This window comes from Spermophilus citellus (assembly GCF_964194105.1).
Source record: "Spermophilus citellus genome assembly, chromosome: 11".
NCBI lineage: Eukaryota > Metazoa > Chordata > Mammalia > Rodentia > Sciuridae > Spermophilus > Spermophilus citellus.
In genome coordinates this window covers 135,673,616-135,692,536 of record NC_138192.1, presented here as the reverse complement: position 1 = coordinate 135,692,536, position 18,921 = coordinate 135,673,616, and the positions used below count along the sequence as shown (strand labels likewise).

The following is an 18,921-nucleotide window of genomic DNA, read 5'->3' as shown; positions in this document are numbered from 1 at the left end:
CCCCCTGTCATGGCTGTGCTGTGACAGCGTCTGTGTGGTCCTCCAGGTTTCGTGAGCACCCTGGGGCCAGCAGGCTCTGTCTGCCCAGGGCCTCCTGTGTGCACAGAGCATCACACCCTTTCTCCACAGTGCTGCATCTGTGCTGTGGGCCTCCTGTGGGAACGTGGTACAGCTGTGGCTGTCCTGTGCTTATCTGAGGGGTCAAGAAATTCCCTAGACGTGAGGGTGGAGGCCAAAGGCCTGACCAACCAGCTGAGGAGCAGCGGGCCCAGGCGGGCACAGCTGGGGCTGGTGGCCGAGGCTGCAGGGCCTGGATCCCCATGGGCACGTGGGTGTCCTTGTGAGTGGGGCTTCCTGAGGTTCTCCTGGAGGTGGCATGCAAGGGTGTTTTGGGGGGTAATGTCTGGGGCTAGAGTGAGGTGACAGGCCCCAGCCGCAGGATCTTACCCACAGGCTCCAGGACAAGGAGTGACCCTCAAAGGGCCCCACTTGGGAGGTGTGGGGAGCAGAAGGGACCCCCCACAGCAGAGGCGATGGCTGACCAGTGCTTTATTGATCATTCCCAGAGGTCAGCGCCTGCAGGGACTGCGGCTCCTTTGAAAGTCCTGTCTCCCTGTTCCTGGCCACTGTTTGCCTGGCTGGGCCAGCAGCTGTCCTGTCCCCAGGCCTGGTGACTTGCGTGGTACGTGGCTCCTGCCTCAGCCCAGCCCCTCCAGGTGCTAGGGGCTTGGTGCGGGATCACAGCTTGTTCCGAGGGCAGTGCCGAAGAGCCTCCTTCAGGGCCTCCGTCACCAGGTCTACGTTCTTCCGGGTGGCGTTGCAGCCCAGCAGGCCGATCCGCAGCACCTGGTGGGCACAGGCCAGGGCATGTGGCAGCCTCTGTCTGTGGATCCCCAGCCCTGGATGAGGCCTGGGCAGAGCCAGGGTGGGCTCACCCCATGGGTCACCACCCACCCAGCAGGCAGGAGGGACACAGATGAAGACCCCAAAGACCCAGGCCAAAGCCAGCCCTCTCCCCTCTGCACCAGTGCAGGGTGGCACTCAGTGGAGGTCACTCAGCAATTCTGGCTCTGCAGAGCAGCTGGACTGGGCCTGGATTTCCAGCTGGACTGCAAGGTCCAGTTGGAGGGCAGGAAGGACAAGGACGTTCTGAGAGGAATTGGAAAGGGTGTGCCCGGTGACCTCTGGCCAGGGTGGGGCGGGCGGGAAATGCCCTGGAGCAATAGGCCTGGCCCAGAGAGTCCGCTGACCTTCCCCATGGAGGGCCCGAGGCCGCCCGAGATCTCAATGTTGAAGTGGTCTTGAACATAGCTCACGATGTCTCTCCAGTCATAGCCAGCGGGCACCGCCACAGCAGTGACCGTGGGCAGCCGGATGGCCTGCAGGAGATGCTGGGCTCACCAAGCAGCCAGATGACCTGTGTGCCCTTTGCAGTGGCTCCACTGGGGCTCCTGCCCTGGCCTGACTGCCCTGCCTCAGGGCCCAGAGAAGCCCAGGAGAGCAAGGGCTCCCTGGGCAGCGTCCCAGCCCCCGAGGCTCCCAGGGCCCACATCCCTTCATCAGGACAGCCATTTCCACTCAAAGGCAGAATGTCCTCCCACCACGAATCCCCGCCTTGGTCGCTCGGGCAGTCTGCCTCTTCAGCTGACCCTCCCCACCCATGGTCAACCCGGGCCTCCTCACCGGGTCCCTCACAAAGAGCTGCAGGCCCAGCTCCTGCAGGCGCCCGTGCAGGTAGGCGGTGGCTTCACGGTGCCGCTGCCAGCTGCTCTCCAGGCCCTGGGGGAGATGGCGGGACACTGACGGCAGAGCCGGGCAGGAGCCGCTCCCCGAGGGACCACAGGCCTGGGTGTGGCCGACTTCAGCTCGGGGACCCACACCTTGGGGGCTACTGGAGCCCTGTTTGGGGCCCTGGCAGACTCGGGGCAGGGCCTGCCCTTGCGTCTGGAAGGCAGGGAGGTGGGCACCAGGGTGCTGTGGGTGCCTGGGACCCCTGGGAGGAGGGGACTGCCCAGCAAGGGGAGGGGCTCCTGGCCACACAGGACGGAGTGGGTCAGAACCAGGACTCACTCCCTGTGAGGGGTCAGCCTTCCAACCCTGGGCCTCCCAGTGCCATGACCCGTGACCTCCAGTGAGACTTTCCCAGACCTCGTCCCTCCACCCTCCACCCTCCACCATGGCCGCCATCTTCCCTGCCCACCCATGCCCACAGCCCGAGTCCACCGGACTTCTCTGAGACTGCCCCCTTTCCTGGACCCTTCTCCTGCTGCCCTCTCTTCTCTCCCAGCTCAGACCTCAGCCCTGTCCCCTGGGGTGCACACACATAGTGGGTGACGCCCAGCTGTGGGTCACCATGCCACCAAGCCAGCCCTCAGGCAGCAGCTTTATGTGTGGGCACAGAAAGGAAACAAGTGGCCACAGTCCAGGGGCCCTTCCTGGCCCTTCTTGGCCTCTGGACTGGTGGCTGGGAGTGGCCTCAGAGGATAGTGGGCACTGGGCATCCAGTGTCCCCAAGGGGGACTTGGCCCAAGACAAATCCACATGCTGGTTACAGACAACTGGCCTGGCCAGCTCAGCTCTGGACACTGCGCATGCCCACAGGCATGGCAGCCTCTCCCTGGACATCGTGGCACTGCAGTGGTCTGGGGTCCAGTTCACAGGCAGACCTGCCCAGCACGGCAGTCACAGCCCTCAGGAGGTGGGCCCAGTGTGCTTGGTGGCCCTCCTTGCTGACCCTTTGGCCCACCTGGGTCCCTAAGACATGCTCTGACGCAGCACGAAGCCCTCACCAGATGCACCTGTAGCCTGGACTTCCTGGCCTCCACGGCCACCAACAAGTTTCTGAGGCTGTGGTCTCTCAGCCTGTGGTCTTCTGTTAGACAACACAACGGACCAGGATGGCTGCTGGCCCCCTGGTATCAATTACTGCCCCTGGCCCCTGTGACCGCCCCTGCTCCCTGTCCTCCTGTCTCTCAGACTCTCTCGGCTCTGCTCCCTGGACCCTACCCTGCTCACTCACAACAGAAGGGCAGAAAGAGTGGCACCTGCCCACGTCCCTATATGTCCCTGGCTCTGTTGTCCTGTGCACCTGCTGCCCAGGTGCACCATCCTCGGGGCCTGAGCCCAGGCCTCCCCTGCCTGGCAGCTCTGGCACAGGACCCTGCCTCCACCCTGTGGGCACCTCCTTCTCTGCAGGCCAGGCCCGTCAGCAAAGCTGCCCGGGAACCCTCTCCTCTGGTTGCCCCAGAGCAGCTCCAGGCGACGAGGGAGTGCGGCCTCCCAGAGGCACTCTGTCCTCAGGGTGGGGTGCCTGGGAGCTGAGTGGCCCCACCTTGGGCCCCTGCCACTCACCTGCTCCACCAGGAGTGCCAGGCTCTCCCTCAGGCTGTACAAGCCGATGACAGACGTGGTGTGATGGTACCTGGGAGACAGCACAGTGTGACCCATGGGGAGAGAATGGGCAGTGGCTGACCGCGGGCAGCCCCTGGCCAGGGGTATTGTCCAGTTTTAGGATCATAGTCCACGTGGAGGGCAGCTGGGCAGGGCCCTGGCCAGCATGCAGAGTGGTGGGCAGAAAAGGAGCTGCCATGTCCCACTGCATCCCTACAGCCCTGTGTCCCTGCACTCTGTACCAAGGGGACCTGGCCCATACGTGACACATGGGGCCTGGGGATTGAGGCTGAGGTCACCTCATGCAGCCCCTGGCTCCCCCTCTCCTGATGGAGAGGAACTGGGGCCTGGGGAGGGGACACCATCGCTGGGCCAGGTCCAGAGAGCCTGGGGGACAGGGCACATGGAGAGGGTGTGGGGGCCCTCTGCTGGGCCTGAGTCTCCTAGCTGCGTGAGAGGGGCCTGGCGAGGGCGAGGCCACCTGGTCAGGCGGTCCCAGGGCTCTCCTGGGCACAGGCAAGAAGGCAAGGGTTCTGATGAGAAGAGGGAGAGGTGGCCCGTGTGGAGGGAGGGCCAGGCCAGCCGTCCCCGTCCCTGCCCTGCTCCCGTCCTGGGCTCCCGTCCCCGACCCATCTCCATCCTCACGTCCTGGGCTCCAGTCCTCGTCCCCGTCTCCGTCCTCACGTCCTGGGCTCCTGTCCCTGTCCCTGCCCTGCTCACGTCCCCATCCCCATCCCCGTCCTCACGTCCTGGGCTCCTGTCCCCTTCCCTGCCCTGCTCACGTCCTGGGCTCCTGTCCCCGTCCCCGTCTCCATCCTCACATCCTGGGATCCCATCCCTGTCCCTGCCCTGCTCACATCCCGTCCCCGTCCCCGTCCTCACGTCCTGGGCTCCTGTCCCCTTCCCTGCCCTGCTCCCGTCCTGGGCTCCCGTCCCCGACCCATCTCCATCCTCACGTCCTGGGCTCCAGTCCTCGTCCCCGTCTCCGTCCTCACGTCCTGGGCTCCAGTCCTCGTCCCCGTCTCCGTCCTCACGTCCTGGGCTCCTGTCCCCTTCCCTGCCCTGCTCACGTCCTGGGCTCCTGTCCCCGTCCCCGTCTCCATCCTCACATCCTGGGATCCCATCCCTGTCCCTGCCCTGCTCACGTCCCCGTCCCCGTCCCCGTCCTCACGTCCTGGGCTCCAATCTCTATCCCCACTCAGGTCCTGGGTCCCGTCCCTGTCCCCATCCCTGTCCCTGCCCTGCTCACGTCCCCGTCCCCGTCCCCGTCCTCACGTCCTGGGCTCCAATCTCTATCCCCACTCAGGTCCTGGGTCCCGTCCCTGTCCCCATCCCTGTCCCTGCCCTGATCACGTCCCCATCCCTGTCCCTGCCCTGATCACGTCCCCATCCCTGTCCCTGTCCTCACGTCCTGGGATCCCATCCCTGTCCCTGCCCTGCTCACGTCCCGTCCCCGTCCCCATCCTCATGTCCTGGGCTCCGGTCTCTATCCCCGCTCATGTCCCCGTCCCCATCCCCATCCCCGTCCCCGTCCCTGCTCACTCCCTGGGCTTGTCGTCACAACCCCACAAGTTGGCCAGACACTTGAGGTCCATGAGGACGGAGAAGGGCTTCGTCCTCCGAGCGTCAATCTTCTGCCTGTGGAGGAAGCGGCCTGAGTGTTGCGGCCCTGGCTCTTTGTCCTGTCCTGTGTCATGGGCTGGGAGCAGGACCCCAGGGGACCATGTGGGCTGGGGGCCGGGGGTCCTCAGGCAGCCCAGCCTTGCTGGCCCTTGGGCCCATGTGGGCGTGACCCTGTCACCTGGGGACCTGAGGCCAGACGCCTCCACTCTCAGTCCCTCCCTCTCTCTGCTCCCCGCAGGGTCATCTTGGCTCACCCTGCAGGTCCCCGAAGGTGACCGCACTTAGAGACAGGGGGTCTGCTGCTTTGCCGGCTCTGAGCCTGACTTAAATGGCAGAGGGCAGGACGGCTGAGGCCACCCTCTGGCAGCTGCCACTCTGGTGGGGCTCGGGCTACCAGGTTGGGGTGTGGTCCAGGCCCAGCACCAAGCACCCCTTTCCTGGGCTGGCAGCCCTCACTGCCCCTGCTGTCCCTCCCACCTGGACCCCCACTCTGCCCCTGCACCCTGCCCGGCCGGGGCTCCGTCAGGGACTGCCGCTCTACTCTGGGGCCCTGGGACACGTCTGCTTTCCAGACTGACCCATCCAGCAGGGGCCTTTCTCTGAGCTCCACTTCAGACCAGCTCCTCCTGGACCCCCCTGGCCCCCAGAACCCCTGACCTTGCCCCAGGTTGTCTCTGTCCTGGGTGGGGCCTGGCTGGCTGGGCTTCTGCTGGACGGTGGCCGCCCGCTGGGCTGTCAGCCTGCCCTAGCCCTCTGACCTGGCCCTGACTAAAGGTCTGGACCCTGCAGGGTGGAGAGCGTGGCTGGAGCCTGTCCTGGTCACTCCCTGGAGGCCGGGCTGGGTGGAGGAGGGGCTGGGTCTCTGGGCCTTTGTCCCCGCTGTGCTCCTGGGAACCTCAGAACCCAGCCCTGCATCCTGCACAGGAGGACTGTCCCCTGGGGACTTGACGTCCACCTGTGCCTCCCCTCTCCCCACCAGCCCTTCAGGACCCCGGTCTGGAGGGCGGCGGGAGCTCCGGACACGAGCCCCCCTCCCTCGGGGCCCATGCGAGGGGGGTCTGCAGGACACTCACTTGGCCTTGCTGCTGAAGGAGATGAGGGAGGTCCCTGGAGGGCCGTTCAGGACCTTCTGGGAGCCCGAGTACAAGACGTCAATGCCTGGGGACACAGCTCATGGCAGGCCTGCCCCACCCAGGGCAGGTCACTCCAGAGGCCCTGCCTGCCCTTCCCAGGCCCCATCCTGTGGCTGGTGGACTGACTCCTCTCAGTGTGGAGGCTGGGGAGGGGTGGTCATGGGTTCAGTCCTTGGTGCTGTGGTGTCCTGGCCAGGACCTCAGGCCCATGCCTCGTACGTAGGACAGCCCCTGCACCTGATGGACAGGCCTGGCCTTCCCTCCTCCCACCAGCTCTGCTGCAGCTCCCAGGGCCACCCTTGGGCCCCCCCCAGAGGAGAGGCTCCCTCCTGGCTGCAGGCAGAAGCCCTGGGTTCCCGAAGGCTCATTTAACCTGCTCCCCTGCTGCCACGGTGTGCATGCAGTGGGTCCCAGGGTTGGTGGGCTGGGCACTGTGTCCACCATGTGGTGATGTTGGGAGGCTAGGCCCTGGGGGAGGTGACTGGGTCATTGGGTGCTGCCCTCAGAAGGACACAACCCTGCGGTTGTTATAAAAGAGAGTGGTTATAAAGGAATGAGTCTGGCTCCTCCCTGATCTCTGGCTTCCTGCCTGGCTATGTGACCTCTCCCTCTGTCATGATGTCATACGCCTAAGGTGACGCAGGGGTGTGGGTGTGCTAGAGACTATGCGATGCTGTTTGGACTTTCTGCCTTCCAACCATAAGCTAAACAAACCTCTTTTCTTCATAGGCTATCCTGCCTCAGGTATTTTGTTATAGTAACAGAAACTGAACTTACACACCCAGTGAGGAGTTGGTGCTGACCCAGCCTATGAAGCAGGACCCGGAGCCCAGGTGTGGACTAGGGTGGGCCCACAGGCACTGTTAGATAGAACCTTCCACAAGGGCTTTACCATTGGAACTCACCAGCTGTGGGGCCCACGCTTACCTTGCTGGTCCATGTAGATGGGGGCCCCGCCCAGGGATGCAACAGAATCCACCAGCAGCAGGCACTCGTGCCTGGAGGAGGGTGAAGTGCAGAGGGCAGCAGAGTGAAGCAGGAGTGGCCCAGAGTGTTCAGGCCTCGCCTGCCCGGGGCACCTGGAGGGGCCTGGGAAGCGTTGGAAGGCCAGCAGGGAGACGGGAGGTGTCTGCCCCCGGAGCCACGGCCTCCTCTAGGCTTTTTCCATGGGGTTCCTTGGAACCCGCTGCACGGGGCTGTGTGGGTGTCCAGGTGTGAGGCTCAGCCTGGGCAGCCTGGGCTCTGAGCCTTCAGCTGAGGGCCCAGTGACCTGGAGGCACAAGGCCCAAGTCTCCCCAAGAGCCTGCCCACATAAGCACCCTTGTCCCTGGGTCCCGCTGGCCCTCCCTGGCCGTGAGGAGTTCTGGCCTTCCACCCTGTGGTCAATTGCACAGACACATCACCGGCTCGAGAGTGCTCTGCCCCTGTTTCCTGGGGGCAAAGAGGAGGGCAGGGGGCAGTTTTGGGCACTGGGATCTCGGGGCACCATGGGGGCAGGACCTGGTCCAGCCACGAGGCCTACAGGGCGAAGGGCCCTGGGGGGGACCAGCCTTGGGGCACTTACCCTGCCCCCAGCCCTGGGTCCTCCTCTGAGAAACTCGCCAGCCCAGGGTCAGCCCATGGCATTAGGGTCAGCCCATGGCCCCTGAAAGGGGGCCTGTACACAAGGCCATGTGGACGAGGCAGGGAACGTGGGGCCGGGGACAGGGAAATGGCCACCCAAGGCCCTCGGCCTCCAGCCAGGCTCGAGCGGTGCCCCGGCTGGGCCACTAGGGAGGCTCACCTGTGGCAGAGCTGCCCATAGCCGTCCAGGGGCTGCATCACACCCGTGGACGACTCACTGTGGGTCAGAAACAGCAGCACTGGCTTGTGCCGGGTCAGGCCCTGAGGGACAGGGGGACAGCTGTGGGCAAGCCGAGAGGGGAGGCACTTCTGCTGGTGAGGGGGGGCTGGGCCCACCAGTGCACACCCCATTCCCGCCGTGGGCAGGCCTGTCTGGTGCAGGGTGTGGGCAGGCCTCCACCCTTGGTCAGTGGCTGCTGAGGGTAGCCTGGGCAGCTCAGCTCTGAGAGGGGACTTTTTCCAAGAGGAGGACTTGTGACAAGAAATGGTGTCCCAGCCTCCTGTGGGGCCATGGGACGGTCAGCTGCACCCAGAGCCTGGTAGTTTGAGACTGGCCTGGCCTGACGGAGAGCAGCTGCACCCTGAGTAACAGGGACAGGTCCTGTGTCCTGCCCCAGCCCCCCCGGCCCTGCCCCAGGAGAGGGCTCCTGACTCAGTTTCCCTGCCAGACAGAATCAGATGTCCCCCCTATGACCAGGCATGGGGGAGACCTCCTGTAGAAAGGGCTGAGGACCAGCGGAAGGCCCTGGCTCCCCAGGGCTGACCCCGCCCTGCTGGGCCCACCCCCTCCAACCCCAGACCCGGGCACCTGGTACCTCTTCCACCTCCTGCAGGGTGTAGTGGCCTCCGGGCTCCTTGATCATGGGATGCACACGGGCTCCTGGCCAAGGGCAGAGTGGGCAGTGAGCAGCCCCACAACACTGCAGGAGCCAGTGCTGCGGAGCGGTGGACCCAGGGGGCAAGACCCCCTCCACCCTGGCGCCTGGGTGGCTGGCCCTCAGAGCGGGTGGGGCCTGTTCACCCGGAGGGCTCTTCCTGCACAGCCCCCGCCCCCACCCCGCGCTCCAGGGCTGTGGGGACTCTTCAGGGTTCCCTTCTTGGCCCATCCTGAGCCCAGCCAGGCCTGGTCACACAGGGTGAGCAGGTGGGCTCTGCAGAGTGGGACCACAGAGAGCCCAGAGGGTCGGACGCAGGACCGGATGAAGAAGTGCCACAGCTGGCCTCCCCCGAGGGGGCTGGTAGCCAGGAAGCAGGCCCTGTCCTGCCCATGTCTCTGAGTCCTATGTCCTGGGAAGGAGCCCAGTTGGGTGCACAGGCTCCAGACAGAGGCTGTTCTGAGACCTGGGGGAGGGTTCCACCTCTGAAGCCCTGTCCTGTCCCCGGGGATGCCTGGGGCCCCAGGGGCTTCCCTGCACCTCTACCCCCACATCCCAGAAACAGCTGGGTCAGAATCTGGGCAGCAGGAGATAGGGACTGTCACCCTGTGGCTGCCCCACAGGGGCTGTGGCCTGCTGGAGGACACCGGGGGTTGGTGGAGGAGGTGACGGAAAGGTCACCCAGGTGAGGCCTTGTCCAGGGACCGGCAATAGCCAGAGCCTGGCAGATGGAGGTTCTGGCAGGCTTCATCCACCGAGGCCCTGGGGAGGGTCCCCAGGGCCACAGCTGCCCGTCCTCTTCTTACCGATGCGCTCCCCGATCTCCAGAGCCCGCTGCCCCCACATGCCGTTGGTGCCCACCAGGAAGGAGTCCCCAGGCTCCAGGAGGTTGAAGAGGGCCACCTCCAGAGCACAGTTTCCCGAGCCGCTGACAGCCAGTGTGATGGGGTTCTGGGTCTGGAACACATACTGGATGCCCTGCTTGATCTCATCCATGACCTGGGCAGTGGACACATGGGTCAGGGCCCTCTTCCAATGGACCACACCTGTAAACCAAAGCCCAACTGCTGCCCACCGAGGCCCACCTGGTACATCTCCTTGGTCATGTGCCCGATCGCCTGCATTCCCCCGGCCTCTAGCACTCGAGGGGCCAGGTTAGAGGGGCCTGGGGTCAGCAGGAGCCGGTCAGGGATGGAGAGGGGCCTGCGCAGGGCCTCGGGGGGAGGCACAAGCAGCCGGTGGGAGGCCATGGTCTGCACCCGACCGACCTGTCGGGGCCCCAGGGCTGCTCTGGCCTTGGCCAGCCCTCGGAACATTTCCCAGCTCTCCCTGCGCTGGACACACAGGTGAGGCCGGTCGATGGGCCTCACCCCTGTTGTCCCTGTGCCTTTTATTGTCATTTGAACCCTGATCGATGTTTGCCCTGCTGTCAGGGTGGACAGCAGGGGTGTTGAACCGTGGGGGGGAGGGGAGCCTCTGGAGTCCAGTCAAAGGGAAGCAGAGGGTGGAGGGACCCCCTCCCTGTCAGCCCAGGGACGCCAGCCAGCACACCTGCTTCTCCAGGGTTATGAAAAGTCTTCCTTAAGGAGTCAGAGAGCAAGCATTTTAGGCTTTAGGCCTTACTGTCCCTGGTGACACCCCCACTAAAATGAACTTTATTCATGAAAAACCCCCCTGTGAGGGCAGATAGGCCCACACCGACTGTAGCTTCCTGACCTGGCTCAGCGGGGGGGACAGGCTCCCTGCAGCCAAGGTGTCTCCGCTGTGGCTAAGGAGGCTCACTCACACACTCAGCCCCGATCTCCTGGAAACCAGCGTTTCCTGCGTCCTATGAGAGCCAGAGGGCCTCAAGTCTAGACCGCACCCTCATAACCAACAACAGATTCACCCAAGGACCCTCTCCTCGCTGGCCAGCAAGTGGACAGAATGGGTGAGACGCCAGGCTCCCCAGAAGAGGAGAGCCAGACCTGGCTGAGGTGGCGGGGCCAGAAGAGCCGTGGGTGTCCTGAGAAGTCAGGAAGGCCGTGGCTGCCCGCCAGGCCCCTGGTCCTGCCCCCCAGCACATGGTGAGCTGTGTAGACCTGAAGCCCAGATGTGCCTCCGGCAGCGCAGCTATTTCTCAAGGTGCTCTGGAGCCCATGGCCACCTGATCAGGCTTTTTGCCCTCTGTTGGTGGACCTGAACCCCTTTGAAGGGGACATCCTGGGCTTTAGTAGCCAGGGGAGACTCTGGCTTCACACATCCCAAACCAAACCTGATCTTTCCTAGTGACCAGGGAGGCAGCAGCTTCTACCTGGGACCACTCACTGGACCCTCCCAGGTGACGGGCTCCCCAGTTGAGCAGAGCTGTCATTGCTGTGTCATCTTGCTAGGCACCGGGGGCTGTGGGCAGCCAGGATCATAGTATGGTGAGCCAGCCCCAGGCCCTGTCCAGCCATGGCACTGACCAGCTGAAGCCCCAGATCAACCCACTCCTCTGTTCCAAGCTGTGCCCCTGGGCTTGGGTGACACACCCACCCGGGAACCTCCTGCCTGCCCTGAGCAGGGCCCTGGCTCCCAGGGACAGCATGCCCCACAGGGCTCAGTGCCTGCCCCAGCCTGATCCACGGGGGCTCCCCTTTGTCCCCAAGGCCCATCCCAGAGCTGTCCTAGCTCCTGGGGGCTCCTGGGCTCTGTCCCCTCTGTGCCTCTGGCACAGTCCCTGCTGTTGCTTTCACCTCGGGGCCCCTGTACTGGGTGCTGGGCCCTGTAGGAGTCATCCCTAATGTCTGGATGCCCTTGCACGTCCTTGATGGCCTCCCTCCTGTCAAGGGCACGTCCCTCAGGCCATGGGCAAGAGTCACACATCTGTTTACCTCTGCCTCCTCCCCACAGGACAGCCCTCTCTGCAGGTCTGTGTGCCCAACATGGCATGTGGGAGGCAAAGGGAGCCCAGGCCCTAAGGGCCAGGGCACAAGGTGACCTTCCCCTGCCTTGGCACAGCTGGAGTCCAGTGTTGCAACCAGGGAAAGGTGTTGCCCCAGGCCACGAGCTGATTGGAGCCTGGGTCCTGGGGACAGCAGTAGGGCGGGGACGGACCTCTGTGTCCCTGGAGACCAGGGCTCCCCGGCCACCTGGGCAGGCTCAGAGGGGGGTTGATACCATCTGCTGCCTGCTCACCATGGTTCCAGCACCACCCCATCCCTGTGCTGACCCAGGTGCTGTGTGACCCACACTCAGGTCTCTGCAGCTGTGAGCAGGTGAAGTTGGTCATTCTGGAGTAGGGTGGGCCTGACCCTGGTGTCCCTATAAGACAAGAGATATCTGGACACACAAGTGGACACACTGGGTGCCTGCTGGGTGAGGACCAGGCAGATCAGGAGCTGGACGAGGCAGGAGGGTGCTCCCCAAAGCGTCTGAGGGCACTGCTGCCCCATAGCCTGCCCTTGGACTTCTGTCCTCCGGAGCTGGAGGACATCTGGCTGGGTGGCTAGCGTGTAGCCGCTGGTTACTGCAACCCCAGGAAGGAACCTTGCGTTGGGCAGCTGTGAGCTGCCGCCCGTCGAGCACCAGCCGCCGGACTCTCCCAGGAGCTCCCAGGGCAGCCACCTGCACCCTCAGCTGCACCTGGGCCCCCGCTGCTCACCCCTCCAAAGGCCTGGTGCTGACTCAGCGCAGCGTGGGAGTGGGGTGCTGGACCAAGGTGCTGACCAAACCCCTGGGTGCCGGGCCAGGTTCAGACCCAGGGAGGGCACGGCCTGTCTGTGGCCAGCCACAGCTGAGGAAGAGGCCCACCCTGGACACGCCCACCCCTCTGGCAAGGACACAGCTGAGCCTCACAGCTGGAGGCTCTCCTACCCATCTGCATCAGGCCCCCAGGCCGATCTGACCTTGTGGGCCACCACTGTTCCCCAGAGTGCCGCAGACTGCAGGAGGGTCTGCTCCCGGGGAATCAGATCCGCGCCTGGGGCTCCCAGCTCCAGTTCTGTCCCATGTCGCCTGCAGCTGGGGGTTCGTGGATCTACTGTGTCAGAGACGCTGGGAAAGGTCCTGCTGGTTCCCTCGACAGAGGGCACCTCCCACCTCTGCTCTGGTGGGCAGGACTGGGCAGCCTGAGGAGCTGCCTCCTGTGCCCTCTCCCATCTCCCGGCTCTGTCTCAGCAAGCCAGGGAGCTAGCGTGGTCTTGTTACCGCTGTTGGCCGGTGACGAGTCCTTGCTTCCCCAATGTTGAAGAATAACATCAGAGAAGCACGCCGAAGCAGGTTCAGAGTAGAAATTAGAAGTGTACTAAAGGACAGCAGAAAATGTAAGGGTCTGGCGAACGTCGGAGGAAGAGACCACCAAGAGACCGGCTCATGCAACAGCAAAAGGGGGTTTATTGAGGATCCAATCCAGCGCGCTGGGGCTCCAGGCTCACTCAAGAAGGGAGAGCGGCCAAGAGCCCTGAGCAGGGGTTGAGCAGTGCTTAAGTACACTTTTTTAGGGAGGGCAGGAACTTTACATACGTCATGGTCCCCTTTAACAAATCATCACACACCGCGGGAAAATCAAACAACAATTCCCAAACATGATTAGCACATTCATTGGCGGAAACAGGTCAGGCGGGAGTGATAGGTCAGTCCTCAGGAGGGGGGTACATTCAAACTGATTGGTCTGGGCCCTGAATGCCTACGTGCCAAACTGCACAGGGTCCAGGTTATTTAACAACTAAATGGCCAGTACCGGGCATTGTCTTAACTGCCTCAGGAATTTCAGGTTCTGTGTGCAGTTCAGAAACTTTACAATACCTAGTCCTTTACATTTTAACTCAGGCTTTGCAGCTTAGAAACTTTACCCTTTCATTCCCCACTCCTTTTTCTGACTACTTTTAATCTTAAAAGTAATGAATCATAATTATTGAAGGGTTTCACATTTCATGAGTTGTTTTGCGTTCCCTGGAATCATTTTCAGCATGGCCTCCATTTTAGATTTCACTCGATATTAGACCCTGATTTACCTAACTACACTGACTACCTAACTTTAAATCTGGCTTCATTTCCCCCCTCTAATTTGGGAACTCCTTACTGCTGTAAGGAAGGGGGGCAAAGAAGATCTTTCTGGCTTCTTCAGGCTGAAAAGGGATTGTGTGGGGCAAGCAGAGTCCCCCTTTAAAAATCGGGTCTATCGAGTGGTCCATGATAAAAGTCCAATTGAGAAGTAATAGGCTGGAGGGCCATTTGAGGGATGGGTGGTCTATAAGAGAAATGAAAATTCATTAGTTCTGGAACCAGATTGATGTAGCAACAAATGCCACAGCACAGGAATATGCCAATGAGTATAATGGCAAAGATAAAGACTAACAATGTTTTCCACCAGGAAGTACCAAGAACCAGGAGCTAAGATATTGTTTTCATGACAAAGTGCTGAGTACATGGCTTCTATCTTAAGGATATTTGTCACATTGCCAGAAATGTCAGGGATATAAACACAACAATTAACATTTAGGTTTACAGATGTCCTTTCCCTTAAGATATAGTCTAATAATTTAATGTCATCTGATCTTGCAAAATCCTTTTGATAGTATGACCTCTGTGTCTAATAGAGAAATCTTTAATTCTGTTACTTAGGGCTGGATAACCATATTAGCAAACATTAAGCCTACCTGTGTAGGTTAGGAATAAAGGCCTTAAACTAAAAACTACTATGGCAGTTTCTTTTGACAGTTATCAGGCATTCCTGTCTGAGAATCTCTTTTGTAGCCTCCATTTTACCTATTTTTGGAAGTTACATTTAACTATTATTATCATTTAAGATGTCCAGGAACAGCTGTGTTTTGGCTTTGACTGTCTTTGCTAAGTGTTTAAGATGAAGCAAGTCAAACTGACTTTTGTTTCTATCTATTGTCAACAGTCAGCTGAGTTACCCTGGGAGTCCTCGGGAACTTCACAGCAGCTTCTCAGTTCTGCTAGTGCCATTTGCGCTAGGATGGGTCCAGGCCTTGCTTGACCATGTGGCTTCCCTCGGAAGCATCAGGGATGTCTCCCTTGTTGATGACCCTCCTCTTCACAGCAAATGCACTGACTGGCTTCCTGCCCTCCACTGGTCTCATTAATCTCCCTGATCGGGAAGTTATGTGGCCTAGAGTTGTAAAGCTCTTTGGAGAAGTCCCCTATTCCCTGATTCAGACTGACTCAGAGGGCAAGAGCCAAATATTGGTTTTCTTGGCCCTTTTAATTTAACTAATTTTAAAACTTAATCTTAAACATCTAGCAAATAAATTTCAACAGCCTTATATTAAGAGTACTGGGCTTTAATATCTATCTCTCTATCCTGTAGGTGATAACTCATTATAACTCATTATCTTAAATTAACCCAGGTTGTGAGTTTTTGAAGTAGTACCTCTGCAAAACATTAACAGGCAATCTTAAATCATTTATAAGAAAACTACAAAATAAAATTATCAAGAGTAAAAACATTCAGTTCATATAATAGCTACCTTGAATTTTGGTGGAGTATATCCCCTGTTTGAGATCCTGGCAGTTGTGACAAAAACCAACTTTTGGACACAACTTTAAATGTACTGAAATCTGGTCTACTTCTTTTATAGTCTCTTTCACATGAGATGGGACATAGAGCCTTATCTCAAGTAAGGCGGGGCTCTTCATAAATCTCAGGTACTATAGTTCTGAAGCTGATCTTTGCTTTTTAGACATCATTTCATAAAGCCTACATAAATTGTTGCTCAAGTTCACATGAACATTAGCTAACACAACATAATATCACATCTAAAACATGAATTAAAGACTGAAAACTTCTAACATTTTATAGAAAAGTAGCAAAGTACTTTTGTGTTTTACAACAAAACCTTCCACACAGATTAGGCTCTCATTAACTTAAAAATACATTTAAATTGTATCTCAGTGTAAAAAGTAACATAGAACTTTATATATCTTATTGATAACAAATCCAATTATAGAACACAAATGATATAAATAAATCTCCAACATGTTTTTCTTTTTGAGGCTAAAATTACCATACAACTTTAGAACACAGCTTGATACAATGCTCTTTTGAAGCTTCTACCTTACAGACTTGTATACCTGGAAGATATGAATACATTAATAGCACCATAACCTTGTAAAAAGCTGTGTGCTTATGTAGAACTAAGGGGGAGATGGTAGGGCTTAGATAAATGGCAGGCCGCCCGTCTATTGGCAAGTTCTTCCAGATATCAGCTCCCGCGCCCAGGAATTAGTTCTCATTGGGGCTGAGGTTCCCGCCAGCGAGATTTGAAATTGGCGTGGCAGGAGAGTTCACAAGGGCGGGAACTTTTCGCGTCACTGCAGAGAAGAAGAAGGTAGGAAGAGGAAGTCCTTAGGCGTCATGTTGGCGTCACCAGCACCTGAAGAAGATCAGAGCGAATAAAAACAGAATGAAGATAAAAATTAAAGCAAAGGTCAATTTTTGGCAGAAGTTCCATGTTGAGGGACTGACAGAGAAGAGGCCAAGGGCCACGAGGAGGCTTAAAAGGACATAAAGACTCATGAATCCAGGATGGCAGATTAAGAGGTTCTCTGACCTCGTTGTCTCCCGCTGTCTGATGTCCGTTGCATTCCATCGCGCCTGATAGTGAGCCTCAGCACTGAGTGAACTGTTCTCTTGGAGATGTTGGGGGTCCATCGGTCATCAGAGGCTGGTAGTGCCTAAACAGAAGCTGGTTGAAAGTTTGATTAGAAACTTTCTGTAATTGGGTTTGAAGGAACTTCATTATGCAGAGCAAGAGAGCACAAGAAAAGTATTGAAAAATAACAGTTGTTGTTTAACCATAGTTGTATAATTTTTAATTTTCTTAAGATTATTTGCTCAAAAACTTACACAAACCTTCTTTATCACTTACTAAAACCCTCTTATTTACTTAATCACATAGACTCTCTTATCCATAAACACATTTTCCCTCTATTAAATCCATACCTAGAACCTTCTAGTTTTCCTTTTCCATATGTTAACCTCCTTCTGTTCACCTTTTGAAACAATACTTGTAAATTTTTGAATTTAAGCAGATTATTTCATAGACATCAACATTTTATTAGGGCCTTTTTGAACACCTAGAAAAACTTATAAGCTTAATTTCAAAGACATCTTTACTTTTATCTGTTTACCCAATTTAACTTGAACCATTTGAATCATGTGAATCAAAGATATTTGGATCCATTTTTAAATTTTTTTATGAGCGCTCCTCGTATATCTGCCAATTGTCATATAACTGCATGATATATGGACATACACACATACAGACATACCGTCATACAACACGTAACACAAGTGTGCACACATATACAAGGCCTTGTAGCTGTTTTTTTTTTAGGTGAAATCTCCATTGCAATGTTTAAAAACTCCACAGTTGATCAAAAATAGAACTGATCAGAAAACATTAACTTAGGTCTGTAGGATCAAAATCATGAGCTCAAAAAAAATACAGAATCTAAGAAAAAGCAAGAGTCCTGAAAAAAGATGACTGGCCAGTAATTAGTAAATATCATACAATTTACTTTTTGGTTTGGTCTAGTTTGAGTTTAGGTAAAAAGACATTTTTACTTTTTTTTCCCTTGGGCCTCAGATCTGTCTTCTACTGGGTTGCATATCAACTTAACTCCTGGCTGAGGTCTGGAAGGAACTGGGAAAACTGGAATTCTGAGCAGAAACCTCATGTCTAAGGCATTTTAACCATAAGTCATAATTTCCAGGTTGGATGTTGAAAATTATGATACAAGTTTAAGATGCAATTTTTAAAATCATCTTTATATCCTTTTACACTAGAAAAACTTGCTCACTCAAAACTGAAAATAGGATCTTAAGCTACCATCAGAAGAAATTTCTTTAGGATCATTAAGCCATTTTCTTTGTTCTGAAGTTCCTAAAGTAGCATTGAGTTACATTAAATCGCCTGAAAGAGAACTACACACTACCATGTGTATCTAAAATTAAGCTTTTAAAAATTTCCAAGACTGTTGCTATTTAATGTCATTTTAATAAACCAGGCCAATGTTTTAATTTAACATTTTTTAAATTTTACATATTGAGGGGAACAGATACCATATCATAATTAATGCACTGGTACACCTAGTGAAATCTTTTCAGGCTACCCAGTTCAAAATTGATGAAAAATAAAACTAAATGATTGGGAGTTACTTGCCAACTTGGAAGTAGAGTTCTTTAATTTTCTGTCCTAAGTATTTATTTAAGTTTTCTAGCATGAGCTATCTCAAACTAAACAATTACTTAAACCCAACTTTTAACTGCAAGATTGTGCAATGCTTTAGAAACCCCTTCAGATACCAGATTGTTAAAATAGAAAAAATCATCTTTTAGATACACATTTAGCCAAGATCATCCCCAAGAAACAATCTATAATATCAACACATTACTGCATTCATCGTCCCCTTTTTTAAGTGGACAGAGGTGGAGTCATCCTTAAAGTGCAGGTAAGGGACAGGGAGTTCCCCAAAGCAAAATGGCTTTGGCAGCTGCTGGGAATTCCTCAGTCTCACCTTTTACTTACAGGATTAGCTCCTTTGGAAAGATCCAATCCCAGGTGATCTGGCATATCTCCTAACTTTCCAGTAGAGTCAGTTTTTATCTGCCTTAGGTCTTGAAGGGGGAAGGGGGTATGTACTTTGATTGGCCCAAATTTTTCTCTTGATTTTTTTTTTCCTCTAAAAACGTCTCTCTTAGCAGCTCAAGGAGCACAGCACATTTTAAACATTAGGGCGGTAAAACAGACTATTGAAAGTTATCTATGCACCTTAGAGAACCTGGGCAGATTTTACTAATTATCTTATGTCTTTCTCAGTCCTACAACCTGAATTGCTAACATTTCTGACCTGCGAAGGAAGGGGAACATCCAGGAGGAATGGATGCGGGGTTGGGAGTGTTGCGTAGCCCATAAGGAGGCAAATGTGATTGGGGCTTTCCCTCAGTGCCATTCATCTACAGATCACCCTGGATACCCCTGAGGGCTGTCGGGAGGGGGCTCAAAAGAAAGGACCTTAGGAATACGTCTGAGTGTAGCCCAGACCGGAATTCCACAGTTGTTCCAAACTCTTTCATCCACCTCCACGCATTCGAGGCAGATCGGGATTCGGGACACTGTGTACTCACGCCAATTGCTCTCTGGGCCCAGACAGAAAAGTTGGAAGCGACTTTGGCAGAACCCAACATGCCTGCTCTGTACCGAACAGGTGATTGTGAGCTGCCTAGGCCGGGAAACCTCTCACCCGAGTCTTGAAGAGTGGCGGCTGCACTCATTTCGTTTAAGTAG

The 18,921-nt window shown here is 56.4% G+C and overlaps 1 protein-coding gene across 1 annotated transcript; it reads right to left on the bottom strand.

The window, feature by feature from the left end:
* Positions 1 to 738: 738 nt before the first annotated feature.
* Positions 739 to 9,960, bottom strand: AGXT (alanine--glyoxylate aminotransferase; the record flags this gene model as incomplete). The annotated part of the gene is made up of 11 exons (XM_081261008.1): positions 739 to 846; positions 1,251 to 1,379; positions 1,684 to 1,779; positions 3,352 to 3,421; positions 4,933 to 5,028; positions 6,087 to 6,171; positions 7,074 to 7,144; positions 7,930 to 8,030; positions 8,585 to 8,649; positions 9,451 to 9,643; positions 9,730 to 9,960. 11 exons carry the CDS (start codon positions 9,958 to 9,960, stop codon positions 739 to 741), a joined length of 1,245 nt encoding a protein of 414 aa, XP_081117134.1.
* Positions 9,961 to 18,921: the final 8,961 nt, after the last annotated feature.